Source organism: Terrapene carolina, unplaced genomic scaffold (assembly GCF_002925995.2).
Source record: "Terrapene carolina triunguis isolate 2854851 unplaced genomic scaffold, T_m_triunguis-2.0 Scaffold67, whole genome shotgun sequence".
Taxonomy (NCBI): domain Eukaryota; kingdom Metazoa; phylum Chordata; order Testudines; family Emydidae; genus Terrapene; species Terrapene triunguis.
This window is the reverse complement of record NW_020664418.1, coordinates 46004603-46031200: the sequence shown is the minus strand read 5'-3', so window position 1 is coordinate 46031200 and position 26598 is coordinate 46004603. Positions and strand designations below refer to the sequence as shown.

Here is a 26598-nt window from a genome sequence, read left to right as displayed (position 1 = left end):
GGCCTGAGCAGACCAGGCCAGAGAGAGGGACCCAGATGACATTGCTACTTCTACTGGCTCCAGCTGAATCCCAAACACCACCTGGGATGAAATGGGATTGGACTTTAACAACAACAGGTCCAGCCCATTTCAACTAATTTCTTCTCTTACCATCAGTTATTACCATCTTTGACACCATCTAAGAGACTGACAAACAAGGGTTGTTGTTTTTCCCTTCTAAGGACTCTTACCAGCTAAAGAAAAATGGAACAAGGGATGTTGTTAAAATGAAAGCCTTATTTAATACTTTGCATTTCAAATATTTAAATGATTTCCCTTCTTTTCTTTATCTTTAATAAAAGGTTTAAAGGATTTTTAATGGAGTATTAATGGTACCAAGCAGGCTGAGGTCTCTGTATGCCAAACCCCGGACCTTGTTTAACACTGTTTAATGTTGGACAGAGGCTGGGTTATGTTAAAACCTTTAGCTCACATATTCCATCTAAATTAATACCACAGGTACTGGCCAATGACTAGGGCTCCTAGGGGCTACAACAATCAGTATAGATCACAAATAAAACAACAACTGTGACTCTACTTTTCTGTGGTTCCATATGAATATTTCACACATAGTGGCTAAGAAAGAAGTGTTGCCCTCATATTTTTGTTTACAGGAACCTGCTTTTAATCCATGGCGTGGTGCATTACAACCTGTTGAGAAGTCAGGAATGAGACAGGGACCATCCTCCTCCGCTTGTTTTGTTCTAATTATCCTGCAGTATTTTGTTTTGGAAACACTGATATGAAACATGCTTCCGGAGGTCCCCAGGTCCCATGCTTTTTTTCCTTTGAACCTTAATTCCTAATTTGCTTGGCATTTTAGGCAGAGCCTGCCAGAATTATAGCTGTAGCTTAAAATTAACCTTTCACCAGCCACAGATTCTCAAACTCCCACAGTGCTTTTAACACTTCAGAGGTAGGTTTTACATCTGTTACATAAATGATGTATGTAAAACTGAACAGCATTTAACCATGGTCCACAGTTTAACTCATAACCAAATCCTTCCAGTGGGAAATGTCTGGTCATTCCTTGACTCCTAGTCACAGCCTGTAAATTCTCCTTTGTGCAATAAAAGCAAACTACGGTAGTACATTTTCTGGATCTTTTCCAAAGATTTTAGGCAGCTGGGCCATGACTTTAAACTGAAGGATTGTTTGTTTTAAGTTACAAAATAATTTTGTGCCTGAAAGGTCTGATGATGGTTCAAACCTCACAGTGAGCCCCTGGGACTCTAGGACATCTCCAAGACTGAATATAGAACATGGAAAACATTGCTGGGGGCTAGGGCATCAAACAAGATTTAAAAAAAAAAGTCGGCATTAGTTATCCCTGTAGAACGGTTGGGTAGCTCCAAGGAGTCAAGTGGTAAATGAAATCAGAACTCCGAGCTCCTTGGTCTAGAATGGATTTAACTTTATTGTAAAATAGTGTTTGCTGTGGAACCAAGTGGGCAATTAGGCCCAGATCAAAGGTATTTAGGTGCCGAAATATGTGTGAGGATCTGGGCCTTTGTTACTTAAAATCCTGTATTCTCCTTTTGCATAAAGATGCAAGAGGGAGGAACTTACAGAGAAATCCACTCATAAGCAGAGGGAGATTAGCATCAAATCCCTATGGGAGGCTGGCAGTGTGAATGGGAATGTAGCCAGGAAAACAAGAGTAGGTGCTCAGATACCATGGTTATGGGTGCAGTATAAGAACCAGAATAGAAAAGAATAAGATTTAGATTAGCAGACTCATTGCCTTGGGATGTTGTGATAGCCAAAAGTATAATTGGGTTAAAAAAAGAACTAGATAATAGATCCATCAATAGCTATTAGCTAAGATAGTCAGGGATATAACCCCATGCTTGGGGTGATCCTAAACCTCTGATTGCCAGAAGCTGGTTGGGGAAAACTAGGGTGGATCTCTCTAAAATTGCCCTGTTCTATACACTCCCCCTGAAGTTCTGGTACTGGTCACTGTTGGAAAATTTATCATGCAAAATTCAGATAAATACGCTATTGTTTTACAATTAGTTATACTTCCTATATCAAATCATAGAAGTAACTGTGTAGGAAACCACACAGCCTCCTGAGAGTTAATCCACAGTAGCAAACGGGAAGGAGAATGAAGAGCAGGTGGCCTGGCATGGAAGCTGAGCAGACAAGCCCCTTAAGTCCTAGACAATCTCTACGGACCACTGGATGCATCATCCCTTTAGCCTCAGGAGGAATTCTGGCTTTGGACTGAATGCTAATTCAGGGAGAGATGAAGTTTCAATTAATTCCAGCTTTAAAATTAACAGGTGAAAAGCATTAAGAAGAAAAAAAAAAGGATGAAAAAATGTCCATTTCATTCTAACACATTCCTCCGTCTTAAATACTGAATAAATTTGTGCTGGTTGAAAATCCTAGAAACCGAAGACTCTGGAGGGATTCTGAACTGCGAATTCAGATCTGGATTTTGAACCTGGAGCTGAAATTGTTCAAAATTTGGGTGTTGTCCTGATTAGGGGCTCTTATTTGGACCACTGAAGATATAGCATGACATTTGGCTCTAGAATGAGATCTGGAGCCTAAAGTTCTGCAGTATTTGGATCTTCAGATCCGTGTCCACTAGAAATGGGTTAGTTTGCACAATAAAACACAGAGAAGGTATTTGACTAAGAAAACTTCCAAGTATCCCTCACACAAAAAGAGTGAACAGTGAAAGCTAAAACCTATCTTATATCACAAATAGTCTTTCTCACACAGCCTCAGGAACTACAATATTAGAAATGAATGAATTGTGACCCACAAGAATCATGTATATGTAGTAATAGTATATATACAAGTTTTATGTCCTCAGTAGACGTCAGCCACTGGAGGGCGACATGGCACACATTAGAGACAACAGTAACTTAGCTTTTACAAGAGAAGTTAACCACTACATGGTGACACAATCCTATACACTCATACACTGCTCTGCCATTATTTATGGCAGAAAACACATATAACCTGTTGGAAGACAGGCAGGCATACAAATACAGTGCATTATTATATAGACATCATAGCAGTCTTGGAGAATGTGAGGATAAACCACATTGGACAGGCCCAGGGACAGCCACATATCATGTTTGTTATCAGCACATCACACATTAGAAATACTCAGCTCTTGTCTGGCTGTGTGGCTTACAACTCTGAGGTTGCATGGGAGCAAAGCAACATCTCCCTGCCAAGCTGGAGAACTGATGATATCTTCCATATTCGGCTAGTGGAAAGAATCTGAACTCCCTGTGGAGAAATACCTGTCAGGCTCAAGCTCAGCATGCTACAGACCATGGCATTCAACATGCCCCATGCACTGACCAATCTGCCATTAACCTGGTGCAATGATTGCAGGTGAGTGATGGTGAAACCAGAGACCGATCACAAGGTCTGAATTCCACGGGGAATTGTTTTTAATGAACCTCTGCACGAACATGCTGGTGGTCTTTCCCCGAGCAGTGTGTGTATGTCTCCTGAACATTCTTTGTAGCCTCTCCAGCTGCGTTCATCCTTGACAGGAGAGGCTCAGACAAGAACAGCTGGAAAATCTCAAGCAGACAGGCCTGCGCCCCCAGCAGTCTAGTTTTAATATCCCGTTTAGTTTTCTTCACATGTGGAATAACCTTCTCCTTGTTTTGCAGAGAAAGTCTTTGTCATGCATCTTCCTGAAATAGTGACTCTTGGAATCCAGTGCAAAATATTCAGAGACAGTGACAGACACATCCTCTGTATTGGCAATACCTCCCAACCTTGTGTCGTTTGCAAATTTTATTAGCACACACTCACTTTTTGTGCCAAGGTCATTAACGAAAATGTTCGGTAACACTGGTCCTGTAGTAGGGTCCTCGGAGGGCTGGGTGGCTAGCATCCACACAGTTGTGGGAGAGTGGCTGGAGAGCCTGGGTCCACCCATTCCACTGGGCTACAACCCAGAGCCCTAGGAGGGTTAGGAGCGTTGACCCCAGGAAGAGGCCTGGGTGCACCCTCTGAGTTACCCTCCCTGGGTCGCTTCCTACCATTGCTTCTGCTTCTGGTGCCAGATAAAGAAAAAATAAAAAGGAAGCTAAACTGTCAGCCCCAACCGGGCCCAGCATATACTACTTCCAGGAGGTGTCTCTCGCCCAGTGGTTCTCAACCTTTCCAGACCCTGTCCCCCTTTCAGGAGTCTGATTTGTCTTGTGTACCCCAAGTTTCACCTCATTTAAAAACTACTCGCTTACAAAATCAGACATAAAAATACGAACGTGTCACAGCTCACCGTTACTGAAAAAGTGCTGCTGACGTTCTCATTTTTACCATATCATTATCAAATGCATCAATTGGAATATGAATATTGTACTCACATTTCAGTGTGATGCTTGAGCCTGGTTTTCACTTGTGAGCCTTGTCATTCTGGGAGGCAGTGAAGCGACAGCAACCACTAGGTTTTTCTCCACGTTGAGGCTATTCTACTCTTAGGCCCGGCCTCAGGGGGTGGCAACCAGGGCGATTGTCCGGGCCCCACGCCACAGGGGGGCCCGTGAAGCTAAATTGCTCAGGCTTCAGCTTCATCCCTGGGCACCAGTGAGTCTAATGCTGGCCCTGGTGAAGCTCGAGTCCCGCTGCTTGGGGTTGAAGCCCTCGCGTTTTGGCTGTCCGTCTGTCTCGGGTTTTGGCGATGAGTCTAACCAGCACTGGTGACCCCATTAAAAGGAACTCATGACCCACTTTGGGGTCTCAACCCCCAGTTTGAGAACCGCTGATATAGTATATGGAGCAGGAGCCTGCAGGCTAGGCCTGCACTCCTCCCCAGGCTCCAGAGCTGGGTTGCTCCCTTTTCAACCCGGCCTCCAGTAGCAACATGGGTTGGAGGGGCAGGTCTAACTGGGCTCAATGCTGTCCTTTAGCCCCTTCTGCCCCAGCGTGGGGTTTGTATACCCCATCACAGGTCCCAAGACTGATCCCCAAGGAACAGCACTAGTAACCTCCCTCCAGCCAAACTGTTCACCGCTCAGTGTGACCCGGTGTAGTCTCCCCTTTAACCAGTTCCTTACCCACTTTTTGATTCTCTTATTAATCCCCATCTTCTCCAATTTAACTAATAATTTCCCATGTGGTACTGTAGGAATTGCCTAACTGAAATCCAGGTAGATTAGATCCACTGCGCTTCCTTTGTCTAAAAAAATCAGTGACCTTCTCAAAAAAAAAGAAATCAGGTTGGTCTGGCACAATCTACCTTTTGTAAAAGCATGGTGTATTTTATTCCAATTATCGTTTACCTCTATGTCCTTAACTACTTTCTCTTTCAACATTTGTTCCAAGGCCTGGCATACAATTGAGGCCAAACTAATGGGCCTATAGCTTCCTCGATCATTTTTTTCCCCTTTCTTAAATATAGGTTCTATAGTTGCAATTCTCCGGGCATAGGGCACAACCCCCGAGTTTATGGGCTCATTAAAAATCCTTGCTATTAGGCTGGCAATTTCATGTGCTAGTTCCTTTAACAGTCTTGGATAGAGATTATCTGCTCCCCTTCCCCCGCCCCGCTTTGGTCCCATTAAGGCGTTTGACTTCCATCTCGGATGTGGTAATTTCTACTTCCATGTCCTCTCTGCTACTGTCCCCAAGCTCATTATTTTTATTAAAAACGAGGCAAAGTATTCGTTGAGCTGGTGGGCCATCCCCATATTATCTTTAGTCTCCACCCATCCTCAGTTCTTAGTAGTCTCATTTCTTCTTTCCCTACTTCATCACTCAGCTTCTGCCAACATCTTGGTCTCCTTTGGTATGTTCCTCCTTCCAGCCTCAATTTCCCCTTCATCTCCTTCTCTAGCAAACGTCTCTGCCCCGCCACCCAGTATGCCTGGAACTCTCTCCCAAAACCTCTTCGCCGGCCCGGCGCACTCACCTCATCACATCCCTCCTGACACGCAGGGCTGCTGCAGAGCCGCAGAAGAAAGAAGAGAACTGAGCGGAATTAAACGGAAAATAGTAAACAAACAACTCCCCACCATTACCCCGCCTTACCTCAGAAATAACCCCAAAAGGTTGCTCTCCAAGAAGTGCCTGTGAACTAACCAGGGTCTCAGTTCTGTGATGAGCTCTGAATGGGCATGGGGCTATTCCCATATAGAGCTCATTGCAGGATTGGGGCTTATGTCACTGTTATTTAACCAGCCCTGTGTGATCCTGTGCTCTCATGTTATGACATCTACATTTTAAAGTGTAAGCTCTTCAAGGCAGGGACGTATCTATTTATCAGGGTTCTTATTTGGCCCCCCCATAAGCCTAGTATCTAAACCTCTTCCACAAGTAAAAACGGTAACCGTGATCTCTCTCTCCCTCTTGTCTGTCATCCTGTCCACTGAGGCTCCTGTCACACCTCAGGACATGGTCTAAGTAATGAAGAAATAATACTCCAGTACTAAACGACATACTTGCTCTCCAGTGCAGTTTCTATGTCCTTTGTCAGTCCCTTTGCTCTCTCCGGTTACTCATCTCCCCAGTCTGCCGTTGCTTTGCATTGTTTTGCAGAAAGTTTGAATCTGCAATCACCTTGGTCAGGGATTACTCAGACTGCGGTTTCCTCACTCTTCTATTTGGTTTCCTCTGAGTCCCGTGGCTCAGTGCCACCTCCTAAGCTACACGCTGTGCTATATAAGAGACCCCAGCAGCTTCAAGCTACTGAGATCGCTTGTACTGTACTGTAGCCCAACTCAGAAGTAGCATACAGGAGACTTTGGTAAGCTGCAAACTCTATTTCTTCTATTAAAGGGTTGTAAATTCTTTAGTTCAAGGATGCTGTGAGTGCAACTAACTCTTGCTTCACCTCTCGTATCCTAGCTTGGCTAAAAACTTTGCAGCAAGTGAGATTGGATTTTCCCTTAATTGTTGTCTAGGTGATGTGTGCAAGTGAATTAATCTAGGGTTTTATTCCCCCTCTGGTTAGAAGATTATAGATCATAAATATGTGATTAAGGCAGAGTAATTGTATTTGACTGTGCTTATGGTTGAAAGATCTATATACTGTAAGTGGTAATTCATTGATGGCGTGTTGAGGGATATATTTCAGAGACAGTGCTCAATGGCTCTGAAAAACATGGAAAGGAGGAAATATACATTGAACTGTGGTCTGACGCGAGTACAGGACAGATCATTAGCCTAGGCAGAAATGATCACTTTTCATTTCTATTCAACTCAAATCAGTGCTTGGGAGAAAAGTCTCCTGACTTCCTTCTATCAGATTTCTATATATTACACAGATATTAGCAGCCCTCAAAGCACAATCTCTCTTCTGTAGGTTTCAAACCTAGGCTTTTAAGCACAAAGTCTGTACATCCAAGCAAGGGAGCCTCTTAATTTACATGGAGCTGTTCAACCTCATTGAATGTGAATATGTTTCTACATTGTGACTAGCTCTTGATTCATAATCCTCTTTTCAGATAAACGGGAATGTGTACAGCATGCAGAGTGCTTAAACCACTCTGGCTTAGTGGGAAGCTCAGCTGGAAAACGAACATTTTTAAAACCCTCTGTGTCTTGGGCTTCCAGGAATGTAGACAGTTTCTGGCTTCTGCACCCTATAGGAAAGGAAAAAATGTCCTAATTCTTGGCTGAGATTTGCATGAAATCCAGTTCATAACAAGCTGAGTTACAACAGAAGCCTTGAAATGGGAATAGGCTTTTAACTAGGAGTGACTTTTCTTCTGCTATGCATAGAATATCAGGGTTGGAAAGGACCTCAGGAGGTCATGGAGTCCAGTCTCCTGCCTTCACAGCAGGACCAAGTACTGTCCCGGACAGATTTTTGCCCCGGATCCCTAAGTGGCCCCCTCAAGGATTGAACTAACAACCCTGGCTTTAGCAGACCAATGCTCAAACCACTGAACTATCCCTCCCCCTATTAAACTGTATTGTTAGACTGTAATTTCAAATTCTCATTAAAAAGCCACGAATTGTCCCTAATTTCCTGCTTATATCATTTTTTGGCCACTCACAGCTTTTAAGTTATAATAAACATATTTCCCACCCTTATAGTACCTTTTCTTAGCGGCCCTCATAAACCTGACTTTCTAACAGCTAGGCATTATCACTACTGTTATTAAGCATCACCACCATCCTGCAAGGTATGTAAATCTTTCCTTCATTTTACAGATGGGTAAACTGAGGGGCAGAGTGGTTAAGGCTATATTTTCAATATGTCCACTGACTTTGGGGACATCACCTCAGACACTGACAACTCCAAGTGACTTAAATGGGAGAGGATGCTCAGAATTTTTGAAAATCAGATCAGAAGGAGGGCACCCCAAAAATCTGAGACACTTGTAAATTTGGGCCTATGTGATTTACTCAAGGAGCCCCGTAATGGACAGAGCTGGGAATAGAACCTAGAAGTCCTATCTCCCAGTCCCTGGTCTGTAACCACTAATGTAATAATAATACTTTTTTGCAGGATATGAGAGACACAAGGTAGGTGAGGTAATATTTTTTATTGGACCAACTTCTGTTGATGGAAGATACAAGCTTTTGAGCTGTGCCGAGCTCTTCTTCAGGTCTGTGGAAGGAAATCAGAGTGTCTGAGCTAAATACAAGTGGGACAGATTGGTCAACAGAAGGGGTAATGCATGCTGTACATCAGTGGTTCTCAAACTGGGGCCGCCGCTTGTGTAGGGAAAGCCCCTGGCCGGCCGGTTTGTTTACCTGCCGCATCCGCAGGTTCGCTGCTCCAGGCCAATGGGGGCTGTGGGAAGCGGCCGATCGCGGCTCCCACTGGCCACGGTTCGCCGCTCCAAGCCAATGGGGGCTGTGGGAAGCGGCGGCCAGCAAATCCCTTGTCCCGCACCGCTTCCCGCAGCTCCCATTGGCCTGGAGCAGCGAACCGCGGCCAGTGGGAGTCGCAATCGGCCGAACCTGCGGACCCGGCAGGTAAACAAACCGGCTTGGCCCTCCAGGGGCTTTCCCTACATAAGCGGTGGCCCCAGTTTGAGAACCACTGCTGTACATGCATGTTGTAACATGCACTACCCCTTCTGCTTAACAATTTGTCCCAACTTGTATTTAGCTCAGACACTGATTTCCTTCCCCTGACTTGAAGAAGAGCTCAGTATAGTTCGAAAGCTTGTACCTTTCACCAACAGAAGTTGGTCCAAGAAAAGATATTACCTCTCCTACCTTGTCTCAAAATACTTTGCACATATATAGAATTTTTACACTTTCAAAGCACTGAACAAACATCAGTCCTCACACCTCCCCTGCGAGGCAGCTAAATAAGTAGGTAGCATTATCCCCAACTTGCAAATGGGGAAACTAAGCCCCTGAGCAGTTACTATATAACTTACAGAAAGCCATACAGCAAGTCAGTGGCAGAGCTGGGATTGGACATTAGATCACACTTGATGCTATTCCACTTTGCAAATAACAGAATGACATTGATGCCAGAGGCATGTGATCTAATCTACAGTGCCGACAGCTCTGGAACTTGTCTGGGTGGATGTTTCAGTTACATTTCATTTCCAAACCGTATTTGCTATTGGTCGCAACTCCTTTCCGGTATATGCCACTGTACTTGTGTCATTCTTGGAGCAAGGTTGCGGTTTCAGAAGGAATGTGGGACAGTCGGGCTTGGTTACTGCAGCAGTCCCTAAACATCAGGATTGCATAGAAATTTAATCCATGAGAAGGCGGTTTAATGATCTTCCATGAAATCATTGTCTGCAGAACACATCTAGGGGCCTGGCTTGAATGGTGTGGGAGGACACAAATAATAGAACACTGTGCCAGATACGCCTTTCACACAAATAGAAATAAGGAAGAATTCCACTGAAGTCAATAGAGTTCCACCAGTGTGAGAGAAGAATCAACCCTAATGTTTGCAAGGGGATAGAGACAGAAGCCCAAACTCTAAGGCCGGTGCTATGCAGGAGGTCAGACTAGAGGATCATACTAGTCCCTCTACCGGCTTTAACATCTGTGAATCCAGACGTGATGCCAATGGTGATACAAGTGCCACGTCAAGTGGAAGTTGGTCAGAAGACAGGGGTGCGTGGGTGTAAGTGGCAAAGGAGTGTATTTCACATTGGTTGGTCAATACTTACACTAGATTGTTATACCATGAGGGCCCCCAAATGATTGGATACTGTAAAAACGTAGCCCTAAGCCCGTGTGCCTCAGGACTGTTTACCCGATGCGATCTTTGGCCCACAATGGTAAATGTATGTTTAATGAGAATGGCCATACGGCGTAGTTCCAAGGAACATAGTCTTTAGACCGGAACTCAAGGCTATTCCTACCAGACAGGTCAAGTCTTGTGTTTAGGAATCAAAGCCATTCTCAGCTCTTTTAGCACCAGATTTTGCCACCTATCATTATATTGAATTGTCCTTCAGTCTTGGAGGAGCCCCACTGACATCAGTCGTAGCATGCTGGGGCCTGAAATCACCCAGCCTCTATCTGTAGGGAGGTGTTACCCAACCCAAGGAAGGCTGGGAAAATCTGGCCCTTGATGAATTGCCCTGTAGGACCTCTTTGAGAGAACCATCAGATAGGGCCTCCGCCAAATCCCATTGACATCCATGGGAAGACTGTCACTGACTTCAGTGGGCTTTGGATCCGACCCATGATGATTGAAATTGTCTTCACAGGTGACCTGATTCAGGGAAACTACCCAGGGACTAAAATTATTGGCAGACTCTCCAGTCTCAGTGGGGGCTCAGCCAGTGAAGAAAAGGATGATCGCAGCAAGAGGATGGATTCTCTCGCTCCTTCTTCTGGACACCACATTTGTTCTAAGTGAAGGTTAAACATTTATACCAACATTATGGTAGTGACCCAAAGCTGTCACCGGCTGATGGCTGTTTGATGCCTATATGAAATAAGCTGTTGTTTTCAGGCCTATTCCCAGTGGAATTGCCCACGTCAGAAAAATCACTGGTGCATTGGCACTACCTGCTAACATCTCCCATCTAGGGTACTTATCTGGCCCCCCTCACTGTAGGATCTGATCCCCTCACACTCTAACACCCCTGTAAGGTAGGGCAGTGCTATTATCTCAATTTTGCAGATGGGGAACTGAGGCCCAGAGACATCAAGTGACTTGCCCAAGGTTACACAGGAAGTCTGTACCAGAGCTGGGAATTGAAACTAGGTTTCCCAAGGTCTAGGCTAGTGCCCTAACCACTGGACCATCCTTCATCCCTAATCAAAGTCCCCTAATTTTCACTCCCACCTCTACTCCAATATTTGAACCCAGGACCACTGGCATAAGTGAGAGCCATACCCCAGATGACATGGTGTAGTTTGTGGGCCCTCTACTACACTGTCACCTCTTAGGCACGGTCTATTCTGGGAATTTTCCCCAATTTCAGCCATCAGCAGCCAGCCGTCAGTGGCAGTGCTGAATTGCTGGCCCCCCATATCGACCAGCAAAGACGTGATTTGCACTGGTACAGGTTACCCTGGGTTCAAGCACGAGTAAGTGAGATTGGTGCAAATTATGGCTTATAGCAGTTCATTCTGTCTACACTAGGAGTTTGCACACCAATGATTGGCTGCCCCGTTGCTGAAATCCACAGAGTCCACATTGTCTTAGACATGGTATCCAGGGCAGGATCAGCATATAGATGGGGCAATGTGGGTTAGGAAGCCTGCGGTTACACTGCCTGTGCAATAAAATAGAGCAGATAACCCCCTTCTTCTGACTCGAGGCAGGATCTCAGTCTCTGTCAATAGACATAGTTGGGAAATTTCTGCAAAAATTAGTATTTGACATAAAGTCAAAACGAAATGTGGGGAAAATCCATGATGGTTTCCATTTTCTGGCCAGCATCTCTAGCTTTCCATCAGACACCTTTCAGCAGCACAAATTTAACTAAAGAAAAAGGCAACAGAAAACAAATCTAGATCATCCCTTTGTTGCCCAGGTCCACACACACAAACTCCTTATCTCTCAACGAAAGCCATTCAAAAACATCTAATCGCAACACTGGTGATAAACTAGTTCCTCATTCGTGTTACAAGCCATCCCTGCCTGCCTGAGTTTCCAGTCTAAACAGTTCTAAATTTCATTCAAAACATATTTGACCTCCAACAACAGGGCTAACGGCTCACTCACGGTCAGCAATGACCCACTGCCCAGGCGTGATTATACTACTCGGCCTCAAACCTCATAGTTTATCCCGTTGGGAAGGAAACTAGCTTATTGCTCCCCAAAGTGCAGGGGGGTGGGCTCTTGAGGTCCCTTCCAGCCCTACATTTCTAAAGCAGCACATAGCTACCATTGTCCATTGGTTACTGAATCTTAAGCATGTTCCAATCGTGCAGACAGCAAAGATTTGGGGCTGGGCTCAGTGTGGGGCAGAGATGGGGCCAGAGTAGCACGCTGCAGCCTTGGAGGAGCATTCCTTCCTCTTTTCCCCTATGCATTTGCCCAGTGCCCAATCCTAGGCAGGCCACTGTGTTAAAGATTTAGCCTTTGGAGTTAACTGCAGCATTAAATAAAACAAAGCAGTTGGCAGCCATTACCTGGAATCTGTCACACACTTTGGAAGGGTTTTTTCAGTGAGTCAGCAGTGCTAGAAACTGATTATTGGACTACATTTCCGGTCACATCGATGTCAATGGGACTTTTGCCATTGGCTTCACTGGGACCAGGTTTTGGCCCTGTGGTCTGCAGAACAGCTTGGTTCACTTAGAATTTCCACTGCTTTGCTGTCAGGAAGGAAACCTGGTGAGAAGAGGCGCTTTTGTGAGATTCCCAGACCGACTGCTTTTGGCGAGGATGGGAATATCGGGAGGTCTGGCTGGCATTGTAAATAGTTTTAAATACAAAAGTGTTTTCAGCCCACGGTTAAATTCCACTGAGGATGCAGGCCCTTTGTAGCTCAGGAGAGTCACACAGCAGTTCTCTACCCAGACAGTTACTGGTGCAAAACAGAAGCTCTGAGATGGCCGTGCACAGAAACTCTGGACCCAAACACGGCCACTGAGAACTGGATCCACATCACAGTCTCCTGGCAGGCCCCTAAGTCTAGAGTGGCTGAATCAAAACCCAATTATGCACTAAGTTACACGGGTGGTGCTCCCTTTAAAGTCAGTGGGAGAAGTACCCATGTAACTCAGAGCAGGGTCGAGCGAGCCCCAGCTTCATGTACCTCCCAGCTTTGGGAAAACCCAAATCCAAACTCCGCAGCTCAGACCCATTGCAGAGAAGCAAATTCTTGAGGATATCGACTATTAATAAAGCCAGGGCTGCTTCAAAAATAATTACTTCTAGCTTTTAAAAAACAGCCATCCTTTGACCATCAATACTTTGAATCCCCAGCAATTGATCACGTGACTGCAGAGCTACTCAGCTATCTCACAGTATCGATCCATTCCCGGGCTCCCGCAGCACTAACATTGGGGGTGGATTAAAAGAAATTTTGGAAAAAAAATCAATTCTTCCCTGTCTTTATTGTTGTTGTAAACTTCTCCCCCAGGTGAGAGGGTTCTGAAGCAATCCGTCAGCAGGCTCCAGCCCAGACAGAAACCCCTCACTCCCTTTGTAAAGGACAACCTAGCAAGTAAGTCATTTTCCATCTCCAGAGCTTTGCTTGGTGGGGACAGAGGTCATTTTGTGCACGTATATTTTTTTCATGCTTAATATCCAACCTGTTTAACAAGATGAGGCACTTATGCCATGGCCTCATCCCCACCTCCAGCAGGATTCGGCTGTCACTGCAATATGCTTCGGGCTTCTCTCCGGGAATACTGAAGGTCAAATATACAACCACAGCCCATATCTCTAGCTGGAATCCAGCCTCATACACTTCCCTTAGGCACGTAAGGTTCCTCAGAGAGGAGGAATGCATACAGAAATCTTGAATGGGGAGCAGTTTCACTACACCCCATCCCCCACCAGAAATCATCCAGTCTCAGTCCCTCAGAAGAAGTTTGATGGACGGCTCCCTCCACACGTTTTCCTCCACACACAACGAGTCTTCAGTAGAACTCTCCAAGGAGACTTTGTCCCACACTGTGGACAAGCAGAAGGAAGGTGCCCTGAGAAAGTTGAGCTGGGTAGAAAAGCACCCAGCCCCAGGACCACTCAGAGAATTAAGAGCTCTCCCCACATGACCAGCAAAATGAAAAGACAAGCCACCATCGTCAGAATCAATGGCTGGAATTTCTCACGGGTCCCCTATAAGTTCTGGATCAATGTAAATATGCTCCTGTAATGGGTCTGCTAAAGCAGAGTAAATGTGTCTCCCCTGCTCTAGCTGAAAGCATCCCCACCCTCTCTCCCCATTCAGACAGTTCCCGCCAGGGCTGGGAATAATCTGCACGCAGGGCTGTGTGTGGGTGCCGTGGGTTAATCAGAGGGCCTATGTGCAAAAATGTGCACACCACCAGCCAGATCCCTACATCGGTGTCACTCCATTGAAGTGAGTGGACCTGCACCAATTTACCCCAACTGAGGATCTGGCCCCCAGCTCTCTAAGCTCCACCCTGAAATGCACCTCTGTGGCATTTTTGCAGTTGGGGAGCTAAAAGGCAGCAGATAAATTCCATCTAACGCTCCCATCAGCTGTGGGTGGGTTCTCTGATAAGCTCCCTACCATGAATTTGGCCCTACATCCCAAATAGAATGGCGGCAGAGAAGCCAAACAATTGAACTGGTTAGCCCACCCGGCATGAATCCTCTAGAAATGCAGAGCGCAGTGTCACCCTGCACACAACCCGTATCTTTCTACAATACCCTAGGGTATTTCTCGGTGATAAGCAACCAAGCAGATTTAATGACCCACAGCGCCATTTTTGCCTATCAGCTCCTCCCAGCTGTTTCATAGAATATCAGGGTTGGAAGGGACCTCAGGAGGTATCTAGTCCAACCCCCTGCTCAAAGCAGGACCAATCCCCAGGAAATACCCAGATGCCTCAAGTGATGTTCCCTAATGTCAGGCACCACAGACTAGGATTTAAAATTGCAGCGGATACTGAAAGCGCTGAACCATGATGTTATGGCAGAGGGATTGCCAGACGTTCACAGCAGTTACCCAACCTTCCCATCTCATTTTCCCTTCATTACCATTATTAGCAATGGTTGGGGTGGGAATGACCCATCCATGTGTGATGAGCTAAAAGCACAAAACCAGGGACACACCTCCTGTATTTCAAATAAAGGATTTGCATTGGCTCAAAAACTGGGATGCCCATTTGAGCTGCTTGTTTCCCCCTTAAACTGATGGTTAAACTCACTCTTGTTACCAAGCCTGTGGTTAGAGCTAACACGGGTTGGGGATAACCCATGTTTCATGACAAGGGGAAATATCTAATATTGACAAATTTGTTTAGAACAGGGGGTCTCAAACTTCATTGCACCACGACCCCCTTCTGACAACAAAAATTACTACCTGACCCCAGGAGGGGGGACCGAAGCCTGAGCCCACCCTCGCCCTGCCGCCCTTGAGGCGGGGGTGGGGTGGGGCAAAGCCCAAGGGCTTCAGCCCCAGGCAGGGGGCCTGTAATCTGAGCCCTGCCACCCAGAGCTGAAGCCCTCAGGCTTCAGCTTTGGCCCTGTGCGGCAGGGCTTTGGCTTCGGCTCCAGGAAGCCTAATGCCAGGCCTGGCGACCCCATTAAAAAGGGACCACGACCCACTTTGGGGTCCCAACCCACAGTTTGAGAACCGCTGGCTTAGAACAGAAGCTTCTAGACTTGACCACACTTGGAAACAGGGATCTCAAAGCACCATGCAAACATTAAGGGATTAAGTCTCATACATCCTTCTCAGGGAGGTATTATACCCACCTTTTATGGCACAGAGAGGTTAAGGGACTTACCCATAACACAGCACAGCTGGCATTAGCATCCAGGATTCCTGACACCCCAGTCCCAGTCTGTGGACACACAGGGAAAAAAAAAAAAAAACATTCAAGATGAAAATTAAATGGGAACAAGAGCCAGAAAGTGGTGTGATGATCACGCCTCTAAAGCTGACTGTCAGTACTGCAGCCTCCTTTCTGTTATCCAGATCATGGGGAGTGGACCACATGGTTCAATGTTGATCATCCAGGCGGCAACGGGGATCACGAACGTTTAGACGCCATCAGGTTTTACTTCAGGGACAAGGTGTGCAAGAGACCCACGCGAATTGAAGCGCGAACCACCGACTGGGTTCCTGCCCAGAACACAGGCCAAGTGGTCCACGCTAGCCTACAGGAGGGATTCTGGTGTTTGAATAAGGAGCAGCCGGCAGGAAAAACCTGTTTGAATTATGCCGTACGTTTCCTGTGTCCCATAGGTAAGTGCAGCAGCTCTCCGGGGGGTTGGAATGACTATTTAGCATGTCACTCTTAAAGCAATAAGGTCCAACATGCCATCCAACAAGGATGTGCAGGGTATGTCTACATAGCGAGCAGCAGAGCCCGGATCATTGCTACGGTGCGGGGCTCATGCTAGGACGCTAAAAATAGGTGTGTGGACGCTGCGGCTTGGGCTGGAGCTCAGGTTCTGGAGCCCATTGTCCTCCTCCTCCTTGGGCTTCAGAGCCCGAGCTCCAGCCTGAACTGCAATGTCTACTATTTTTAGCACAATAGCACAAGCCTGAGTCTCTTGACCCGGGCTCCAAACATAAAACAGGGCTCATAATTAAAGCCCCGTGAAATTGCTTTTATTTTTCAGGAATCTATTATAATTTCATTTTATCCATTCCCCCGCCAAGGAGTTGGGCCCTGCCCCATGGGGAGGCCATGAGGGGATGGTTGCAGAGCAAGTCCACCTTGCATCCGACCTGCAGTGATGGCTGTTGTCCTGCAGGGCTGGGCCTGGCTCCCTGCTCCGGGCATTGTGACCTGGCATCCAGGGTCACAGTGCCACTCACGCAAATTCGGCCCGACCACTCCCCCATCCTCATGATGGAGGGGCGGTTGGGCCAAACCTGAGTGATGCTGCAATCCCATACACCAGGCCAAGCTGACGGACAGGAGATACAGGAGCTTCCGCTGAGGGTTGAGTTTTTCATTTTATGTTGTTTTAATCTTCGTTTTTTTGTTTTATTTTGTGCTATTTCACGTTTGCATCAAACACAGGGCTCTACTTATCATTCACCCCATAAAAGCGTTTTCGCTTGTACGGTCCTCTTTTGAGACTGTTATCTGTCAGATCAACCAACCAGAACGCGGGATTTCAGGCGCCAACAGCTTTAAAATGTGCATTTAAGCCATGGCACTTCTCGACGAGCCAGCCATTACAGTTCTGCGGCTGCTGTACTTCGCTTTCCTTCTCCAGCCACCAAAGTCCACATAAAACATCTGCTTTTATAAGACAGGGGGTTCATATTCCAACACTGTTATTCAGACACTTAGCTGGGCATCTGTCTGCATTCCTACCAGGTAACCTGACCTTCTAGCTGGTGTATTACAACAGCTGGAAGAACATATAACATGGTGCATAGACATTTTTCCATAAAAGCAGATTTGTACGTATTTAAAAGAATGTGCTAATAAATATTTTATGGGGCATGGTGACTTTTAAACTCTTAGAGCAGACCGTATATTTTGCAAGCAAGCAATTTAAATTACATTAATTCCATCTAGTAACTTTTTTAACTGAAGGGTCTGAAGATCCTAACCATACACAAGACCATACCACGCACTGCAAATAATCTGACCCATAAAATGCTATGTAAGTGCTAAGTAGTATTCCAGGGTTCTGTTCTGCCCTCCATAAAACAAGTGCAATTCTCACAATGAGAGATGTACCTATGTTATTGTAGACAACGTTTGTTTAATTATTATCAGAGTCATTGGACTAGCTTGTGCCAACACTCTTATATCCTTCCATGTAAGTGACAATATCTGTTTGATTTCCTTTAAAACAAAGACATTCAAGACTAAGCATCTATTGCCCTTGAGCTTTACTTTAGTAATTCTGAATGTAGTAGCCTGCACAGATTTAAGTCAGATGCATTCGGAAGTCTTCTCATAGCTTATTACTCAGAATCATTAATACGTTTCGTTTTTTTTTAAATCTAAATGATTTTAAAAAATCACTGCCTTTTCCCCAGGCATGAGAGAATACACAGTATATGTAACATGCATCTTAGTAACACAGCAATGATGTCATTCAAGGGTCTTTGCTGCACGATTCAAAAAGGTTTTGGTCTCCATGGTCGAAATGGAGTGCGTGCTCAGCAGAATGCGGCAAGACTGGTGTCCAGACCCGTCTCAGAACCTGCCTGGCAGAGAGCCACTTGGACCTGCACTGTAATGAAGCGACTGAGGAAGGGCGACTCTGCATTGGACATGCTTGTTCAGGTGCTCAGATAAACTTTATTACAGCGTTCCTTACCTACCTGGAATAATGTCACGGTCTCACTCCAACTACTAGGGTTCAGGAACCGCCAGTACGGTTTTAGCATCTTTCTTGCCAGAATCTGGCAGGAGCTCAAGGAGTGAATAAGCCATAAAGCCTGATCTACCCCTTCACCCCGCGGGTGATCCTGTCAGGTCATGGCTGAAGTACACTGATGGGGAAGCATGGGCAATTCATACTGCTGCTGTCTGTGCTGTGCTTACTGTGATTAAACAGAGGGCTCCAGAGATGAGCTAAAATTAAAATACCAAAGCATCAAAATTAGGGGATCAAAGCGTGGGAAACACTCAGGGCTCCATCAGGGATGCTGTGGATCTCTTGGATTAAGGAGCATCTACGTTTAATGTCCTGTTAGAGCAGCACTCAAACTATGGCCCATGGACCACTGGTAGTCTGCAAAGTACTTGCTAGTGGTCTGCTGGCTGGTTACGTGGTGTTAGTTCTCCTCTTATTAGCACATGGTAAGTAGCATTAAAAGTAGGCAAATTACGTTATATACTTTCCTAATATTACTGTAGTTGCCACAGGGCTATTAAGCAATTGTGAATGAAAGAAGAAATGGTGTGAGCCATTGTGATTGGAAAGGGAGATGGTTCCCTGAAACACTCTCTATTAGGTGTAGTCCACCTTAGGAAAAAGTTGAGACTCACTGTTTTGGAGCTAATCTATTAGACCCCTAATTCTGTCCTCAGAGAATGGCCATGCAGTACCCCCCATTGCATAGTCAAGTCAGGACAGAACTGGACCCAGAGAGTTAACTGGGTAGTTCGTTTTATAGACAGACCTGAGTCATGACCTGTACACTTGGATCTGCATCCCAACTTTCCCAGTGTTTAAGGCGTTTGGATTTGTGGTTTAATTTGGCCCATTGTATAGCTGTGGCCAACTTGGAAAGTTCACATCCAAAACTAGATTCAAATTTCCCCAAGGTTCCATGCTGGGAGGTAGAATGGAATGTTCGCCGTAGCTAGTTATTTCAAGATAGTGACCAATAGTCATAAAGCGATCACTTAATGAAAATGTAACGGCTCTGTAGTCAATCTGCTTCTAATACACAGCTCTTGATCATCAATAAAAATGTGTTTTGGATCAAATTTATTTCCCGTGCAATATCTGCCTTAGTCAATTTGAATTACAGTAAGACTCAAGGTCCTTAATGGAAAGCATTAGCAGACTGGATCCGAATGCTCCATTTTAATCTACACGCCTTCCTTCCCCAGAGTGCAACCTCACTTGCTCCATGGGCCGCGTGAACGCGGAGTGCGATTCCTGCATGTGTGAGGACCACGTACTGCATGGGATGGTCTCCCTTGCAGACGGCGCACCAGCTGCTGAAGCTACTGTCTATCTGCAGTCTGCGAATCTGAAGCTGTTAACGGAGTCCGATAGCAACGGAGGGTTTAGGATTCCTGGAGTGTGCCCCGACGGCAAAAACATTCTGAAAATAAAAAAGGCCAGATACGCCACTGTGACTGTCCCCGTACCTGAAAGCACCAAGAAATCCTCAATAATCCACGTGCGTCTGAAAAGAGCAGGTAACTACAGACAAAGACTCCTGGCAATAAAATTTACCGCTGTGATCCACTGATTGCTTGGGAGTTTGCTGCTGCTTTTAACATTCATCAAATCTAACCGTGGTTTTAAACTGAAAAGAATGCGGATTTTCTTCCCTCCCACAGACAAGCCGTACATTGTAAAGAATCCGGTGGATAAAGTGAGGCGAATAGGGCAAAGCGTGATACTCTGCTGTAAAGCTGCCGGGAATCCAGCCCCTGCTCAGTATCTCTGGTAAGCAATTAAAGGCGGCCCACAAAGTTATTTTTTGCCTCTGAGTGTGCTACAGCTATAAGAGATGCAACAATGCGCTTAGGAGTTCCTCTGCATTTAGGTTCCTCTGCAGAATCACAATAAATCCTTATATTATTGTTAGTAGGAAGCATTTATAGTACGGTCGTGCCCAAATGTCCCAACTGTGCTCGGTGCTGCAGAACCATAATAGAAAAGAATCAATCCCTGCCTTGAAGGGCTTCCGGTCAATAAATAGTGTGTCAGGTCATTTGCATCTGGAATCTCAAAAATCCCCCGCAGAATTCTCTTGCTATCGAGGAAGAGTTTATTATAAAGATGCCCAAAATGCAGCCTAAATCAAAGCACACTGCTGATTTAGGGCCAGATTATAATAGTCCTTACACACCGCAAGTAGTACTTTACTCCACAAAGATTGACATTAGTTGGACTGCTGACGGTGAAAGGTGCTACTCACAATCTGGCCCTTACCTTGTGTGATGAGTTGATACAGTAAAACTGATGGATGAGAGAGTAATTTTCTCTGTAGTGTATATTTTATTTTTATCTCCTTATTGTCTTAGCAAATATATTTTTGAAATGTGACAGATATAATGTGTAGGACTTTATAGCATGGGAAATTATTATTGTAAATAATTGTTTCTCTAAGATTTATACTACACCGCTACCTCGATATAACGCCACCCGATATAACACGAATTTGGATATAACGCGGTAAAGCAGTGCTCCGGGGGGGCGGGGCTGTGCACTCCGGTGGATCAATATCACACAGTTTCACCTATAACGCGGTAAGATTTTTTGGCTCCCAAGGACAGCGTTATATCGAGGTAGAGGTGTATATTACTTCTTGTACAAGTCTGCAGTTAGAGTTTGTATGGAAAAAATATATAAATAATAATTCAAAAACCCCTAATCCAGCAGAACCTTCAAATGTGGTCGGTAGCCATTCGCCAGTCTGCTGTGTTTTAGATGCAACCTGTGGGGTCTGGCTATGCTAAAGCTGGATTTACAGTAAGAATTTTTACCAAGTTTAGGACCATTGTGGTTCTACACGTGCCAGAAATGGTAGAAGCCCCGGCCTAGGCCAAGTGAAGGCATTTTGACGATCATGTATCTTACCCTGGTGACATGGTGGCAAAAATCATGCACAAGCATTTCCATAGTTTCTAGCAACAGTTAAGCCGAACCAGTGGGCAAAGTGCCATGGTAGGAAAATTGCTAGAAATTCTCAGTGCAGACTGGCCTAACATATCAAAGACCCACAGCTAAATTCTGAGCTTATTTAACATCACTGAGTTTACCCCAGCGTAGCTCAGATCTGAATCCTGCCCAAGACTGATGTGCAATGGTCATATTTAAATGTTTTTACCTGTCTGAAAGTTTGTACCAGTTTGAGAGAGATCTCCAACACACAGAAGGCCTGGGTCCAATGCCCACAGGAGTCATTGGAAAGACTCCCATTCCCTTCTATTGGGGTGGGATATGGTCTGGTGATAAAAGCTTTCAAAGCACAGACAAATCCTGAGTGGTCTAATATATCCCTCCAATGTCTCTGTGAAAGGTTGAGCATTTTGGTTTCAGTGCTGGTGACTCAACCAACGAGCAAGTTCTACCCATCCATCAATGACAATACAAGCACAGGCAGATATTAGGGCTGTTTGCATATATTTATTTTAACAGTAAGTGTAAATTATAACTAGGACTATCTACAGGCTCCTGGAGAGTTGCCAATGTATCCCTCAATGTCGAAATTTGGACAGCCCCACAATAATGTATTTACCAGATACTCATCAAAATACTTTGCTCTTCTGTAGGGCCATCTACTTAAGGATTTCAAAGCGCATTATTAGAGAGTTCAAAGCTCACACCATCTCCATTAGGTAATATTATTCCAATTTTGCAGAGCGGAAAACGGAGCAACCCAGCAATGTGTGGCAGAGGCAGGAATAAAACCCATGTCTCTATTTCCAGTCCTGTGTAGTAGCCACTAAAACCATCCTTTCCTTGTCCCATCAAGTTTTCCTTTACTTTATACGGAGACATACCTATCTCATAGAACTGGAAGGGACCCTGAAGGGTCATCAAATCAAGCCAAGCCCCCTGCCTTCACTAGCAGGACCAAGTACTGATTTTGCCCCAGATCCCTAAGTGGCCCCCTCAAGGATTGAACTCACAACCCTGGGTTTAGCAGGCCAATACTCAAACCACTGAGCTATCTCTCTCCCCCCCCTCCACTTTTTATCAGGCTACGGAATGATTTCTGTTTCTTACAGGTACCACAATGGAACTTTGCTGGATTCCTCAGTGTACAAATATAATAGCAAGCTGGTGTTAAGGAACCTGAACATAGACCAGGCAGGAGAGTATTTCTGCAAGGCGAGCAACGATGCAGGGTCTGTGAAATCCCAAGCTGCTAAACTTTCTGTAATAGGTAAGAAAATGTGGCATGTTACAAGAAGTTGGGAATTGCCAATGTGCAAAATCAGTGGGCCATATGTTGAGGCAATTTAGGACAAGTTTTGCAGAAATAATATTCATTATTAGCACATTAATACAAGATACATTCAATATTAGCCAGACAGTCCTGTGCACTTTGGATCACCTACCAACTTTCAATTTAATGACCTACCCAAAATAATTGTCCTTTGCACTCACTGCCATATGAGCAGAGTATCTCAGTCCTTTTAGATACTGGAGCTGAGGCCCCAGTTCAACAAAGCGCTTAAGCATGTGCCTTACTTTAAGCATATGTTTAAGTTCATCCCTATTGAGCAAAACACTCAGGCACATGCTTAACCTTAATAACTAAAGGAAATTCTTCATTTGAATGGGATGTTAGCACATGCTTGAGTGCTTTTCTGAATAGACGGACCTTAATCACATCTTTTAAGCATGTGCTTTGCTGAACTAGAACCACAGGCATTTGACTAAACAGAAGCTTGTAACGCATCCAATTATTCTGAATTTAAAAACCTTATTGCTATTGAAATAATGGTTATCAATATCTGAGGGGTTCAGATATATCATGTGGCAACAAACAGCAGAGAAATATCTACACATTCACTAACAAAATCTATTTTAACAGCAAGCGATGAAGCTTCCTGTGATCCAAGACCTGAAAGCCACTTCATCAGACTCCCACATGACTGTTTCCAAAACGCAACTAACTCCTTGTACTACGACATTGGTAAATGTCCAGCAAACATATGCGCTGGAAAGATAGATCAAGGACTCCAGTGCAAAGACCGTGCTGCTTACTGCTGTGGGGTCTCCAAAATGGAAATAAGAGAAATATCGTGCAGTGGATACACCCTTCCCACTAAAGTTGCTGTGGAATGTGGCTGTAGCGTGTGCACGGAGATCAAGATGACAGTCCGGGGGAGAGCCATAGCTGCAGATAATGGTGAACCAATAAGGTTTGGCCATATATACATAGGGAACAACAGAATCAGCATGACTGGCTACAAGGGAACCTTCTCTGTCCACGTCCCAGCAGACACAGAGAGGCTGGTTCTTACTTTTGTCGACCGCCTACAGAAGTTTGTGAACACGACTAAAGTTTTGCCTTTCAACAAAAAGGGAGGTGCCGTGTTTCACGAGATCAAGTTGCTAAGAAAGAAAGCCCCAGTTACGTTAGAGTCCTCTGAAACGAACACGATTCCCTTAGGAGACATGGAAGGGGATGATCCGATAGCTGAACTAGAAATTCCTCCCAATACGTTTTATAGGCAGAATGGTGAACTCTACACAGGCAAAGTGAAAGCCAGCGTTACGTTTCTGGACCCAAGAAATATGTCAACAGCTACAGCAGCACAAAGTGACCTGAACTACATAAATGAGGAAGGCGACATGCTCCCGCTGCACACATATGGCATGTTTTCCATGGACTTCACTGATGAAACAGCCACCGAGTTTCTTAATGCAGGGAAGGTAAGGGTTCACCTGGACTCTGCGCAGGTCAGGATACCAGAACACCTGCAGCAGATGAAGCTTTGGTCACTGAACCCAGAGACAGGATTGTGGGAGGAAGAAGGGGACTTCAAACCTGACCAAAGCACACGTCGCAAACGGGAGGAAAGAATTTTCTTGGTTGGGAATATGGAGATCAGAGAGAGGAGGCTCTTCAACCTGGATGTCCCAGAGAGCAGAAGGTGTTACGTCAAGGTACGAGCTTACAGAAGTGAGAGATTTCTGCCCAGCGAACAAGTTGAGGGGGCTGTGATTTCCCTTATAAACATGGAGCCTGCATCAGGTTATTCATCCAACCCTAGAGCATGGGGACGCTTTGACAGTGCAGTCACTGGTCCCAACGGGGCTTGCTTACCAGCTTTCTGCGATGAGCAACGTCCAGATGCCTACTCAGCTTATATCCTGGCAAGCCTGGAGGGAGAAGAACTTGAAGCCGTGCCCTCTTCTCCCAGACTCAACCCTAACGCCGTCGGAGTCCCGCAGCCATATCTCAACAAGCTCAACTACAGGAGGACAGATCACGTGGATCCTAGAATTAAGAAAACTGCCTTCAGTATCACGGTGGCCAAACCAAGTCCGAGCACGGCAGGAGAGAGCAATGGCCCCATCTACGCCAGTGAAAACCTAAGAGAATGTGAGCAAGCGCACTACAGTGCCGCTCATTTCAGATTTTACAGAGTAGAGAGAGACCGGTATGATTACAATACAGTTCCCTTCAATGAAAATGACCCAATGAGTTGGACTGAAGACTACCAGGCTTGGTGGCCCAACCCAATGGAATATAGGGCATGTTATATGAAAGTAAAAATTAACGGACCCCAAGAGGTGAACATAAGATCTCACAACATGGGTGGCACGCATCCGTACACAGTCGGCAAGCTTTACGGCATCCGAGATGTGCGCACCATTCGAGACATGGAGCAATCCAGTCTTTCCACAGTGTGCCTGGAATTTAAGTGCAGTGGAATGCTGTATGACCAAGCCCGTGTGGACCGTACCCTGGTGAGAATCATTCCCCAAGGAAAGTGCTATAGAGAAAGTGTTAATAGCATGCTCCAGGAATATCTAGTGAACCACCCCCCCCTTGCTGTAAATAATGAATCCGGGGAGTACACAATGTTGGCACCTCTTGACCCTCTTGGACATAATTATGGAATCTACACAGTCACTGACCAGAACCCGAGCATAGCCAAGGAAATAGCTCTGGGTAGATGTTTCGATGGCACGTCTGATGGTACTTCCCGAGTTATGAAGAGCAACATAGGCATAGCATTAACTTTTAACTGTGTTGAAAGAGAGGTGGCACAGCAAAGCTTATTCCAGTCTCTGCAGAATTCACCTAGGCGGAGAGAAAGAACAGGGATCAGAAGGCAACAAAGAGACATCAGCTTTGGCCAGGCCAAGATGAGAAGAGTTACCCAACGCAGAAGTTCACCAAGAGTTCAGTGTACACCAACAGATTAGAAACATACCAAAGCACCATTACAGTACCCATATTTGATTAAATATATTCTAAAAGGAATAGCTACCTGCCAATAAGCTAATCTAAGTACATCTGCTCAGCTGCAGTTGGGGATCATTACTGAATTTCTGGAGACATCATTTCTATGCTCACTCAACTCTAGTAATTAAGGTTCATCAATTTCTGATTTTCTTTTTATTGCACCACAAAGGAGAGATATGAAGCAAACATATTTGGGGCCAATCGTATTACCCTGTTAACATCCTTAGTTAAATGCAATCACCATAAAATCTTATTTTTGCCTGATGTTAAACAACTTCAAACTTTGGCCTAACGGGGAAAAATTCAGAGATTAAATAATGCACATAAAATATTGTTCTATGTTCTGGATCCAAAGACTTTGCCAGCTAGGAGTACATGAACAGTAGTTGGTAACAATAAAAAGGAATAAACCGATTTCTTCATACTGAATTCAACTGCAAGATTTTGTACTTGAAATGTAAATATTTTATTTATTTCCTTGCTTATTTTAGAACTGTGTATTCATTACTGAAGTATTGTGTAGTGCATTTATTTTAGTTCGTGGTTTTGTAGCATACTGAGAAGAAGTCATGTGGATTTTTAGGTTTCACTTGCCTAAGGCTACTGTTTGATTTTGCTTCTTGCTTGATTCAAGTCAAAATTCCACACTGTAAAATAGTGTAGATTCATAAAAAGGTAATTTTTGTAACGTTGATAGTGCTGTATTCCTTCTGTGTCTGATGGGTCTATATTAATGTTCAAGTAACAAAACAGTTATTCCTGGCAAGGAATAATTTGCTAAATTAAAAGGTGAATTTTTTTTTTCTTTTCATGAACAATTCACAAAACAGAACACAAAATCCTCAATCCAAGTCAGATTCTGGCTGACGCTGTGGGCACAGCTCTGCTAGCACAAAGCAGTTGTAAAGCTGCTCTAAATGGGCAACTGGGGATTTTTCCAGGG

The 26598-nt window shown here is 45.0% G+C and overlaps 2 protein-coding genes across 2 annotated transcripts in view; one reads left to right on the top strand and one right to left on the bottom strand.

Moving 5' to 3' along the window:
- The window catches only part of LOC112103290 (gonadotropin-releasing hormone II receptor-like), a 45101-nt gene extending 40628 nt beyond the window's left edge, over nucleotides 1–4473 (bottom strand). The window contains exon 1 of the mRNA XM_026648568.1: nucleotides 4392–4473. The gene's annotated coding sequence lies outside the window, so the exon portion shown is untranslated. The remainder of the gene's footprint in view (nucleotides 1–4391) is intronic.
- Nucleotides 4474–6688: 2215 nt separating this feature from the next.
- CILP (cartilage intermediate layer protein) lies at nucleotides 6689–26349 on the top strand. The gene is made up of 9 exons (XM_026648377.1): nucleotides 6689–6769; nucleotides 10668–10821; nucleotides 13503–13586; nucleotides 16035–16304; nucleotides 18133–18318; nucleotides 19597–19911; nucleotides 20056–20164; nucleotides 22456–22613; nucleotides 23268–26349. The coding sequence occupies exons 2-9, from the start codon at nucleotides 10755–10757 to the stop codon at nucleotides 25613–25615; spliced, it is 3537 nt and encodes a 1178-aa protein (XP_026504162.1). The 5' UTR covers nucleotides 6689–6769; nucleotides 10668–10754; the 3' UTR covers nucleotides 25616–26349.
- Nucleotides 26350–26598: the final 249 nt, after the last annotated feature.

Bases quoted from the DNA above. Each gene is read 5' to 3' on its own strand.
- CILP (XM_026648377.1), top strand. From the start codon at position 10,755: ATGATCGCAGCAAGAGGATGGATTCTCTCGCTCCTTCTTCTGGACACC. The intron at 16,305-18,132 runs GTAAGTGCAGCA...ATGTCATTCAAG, and splicing joins ACGTTTCCTGTGTCCCATAG to GGTCTTTGCTGCACGATTCA. The intron at 19,912-20,055 runs GTAACTACAGAC...TCCCTCCCACAG, and splicing joins CGTGCGTCTGAAAAGAGCAG to ACAAGCCGTACATTGTAAAG.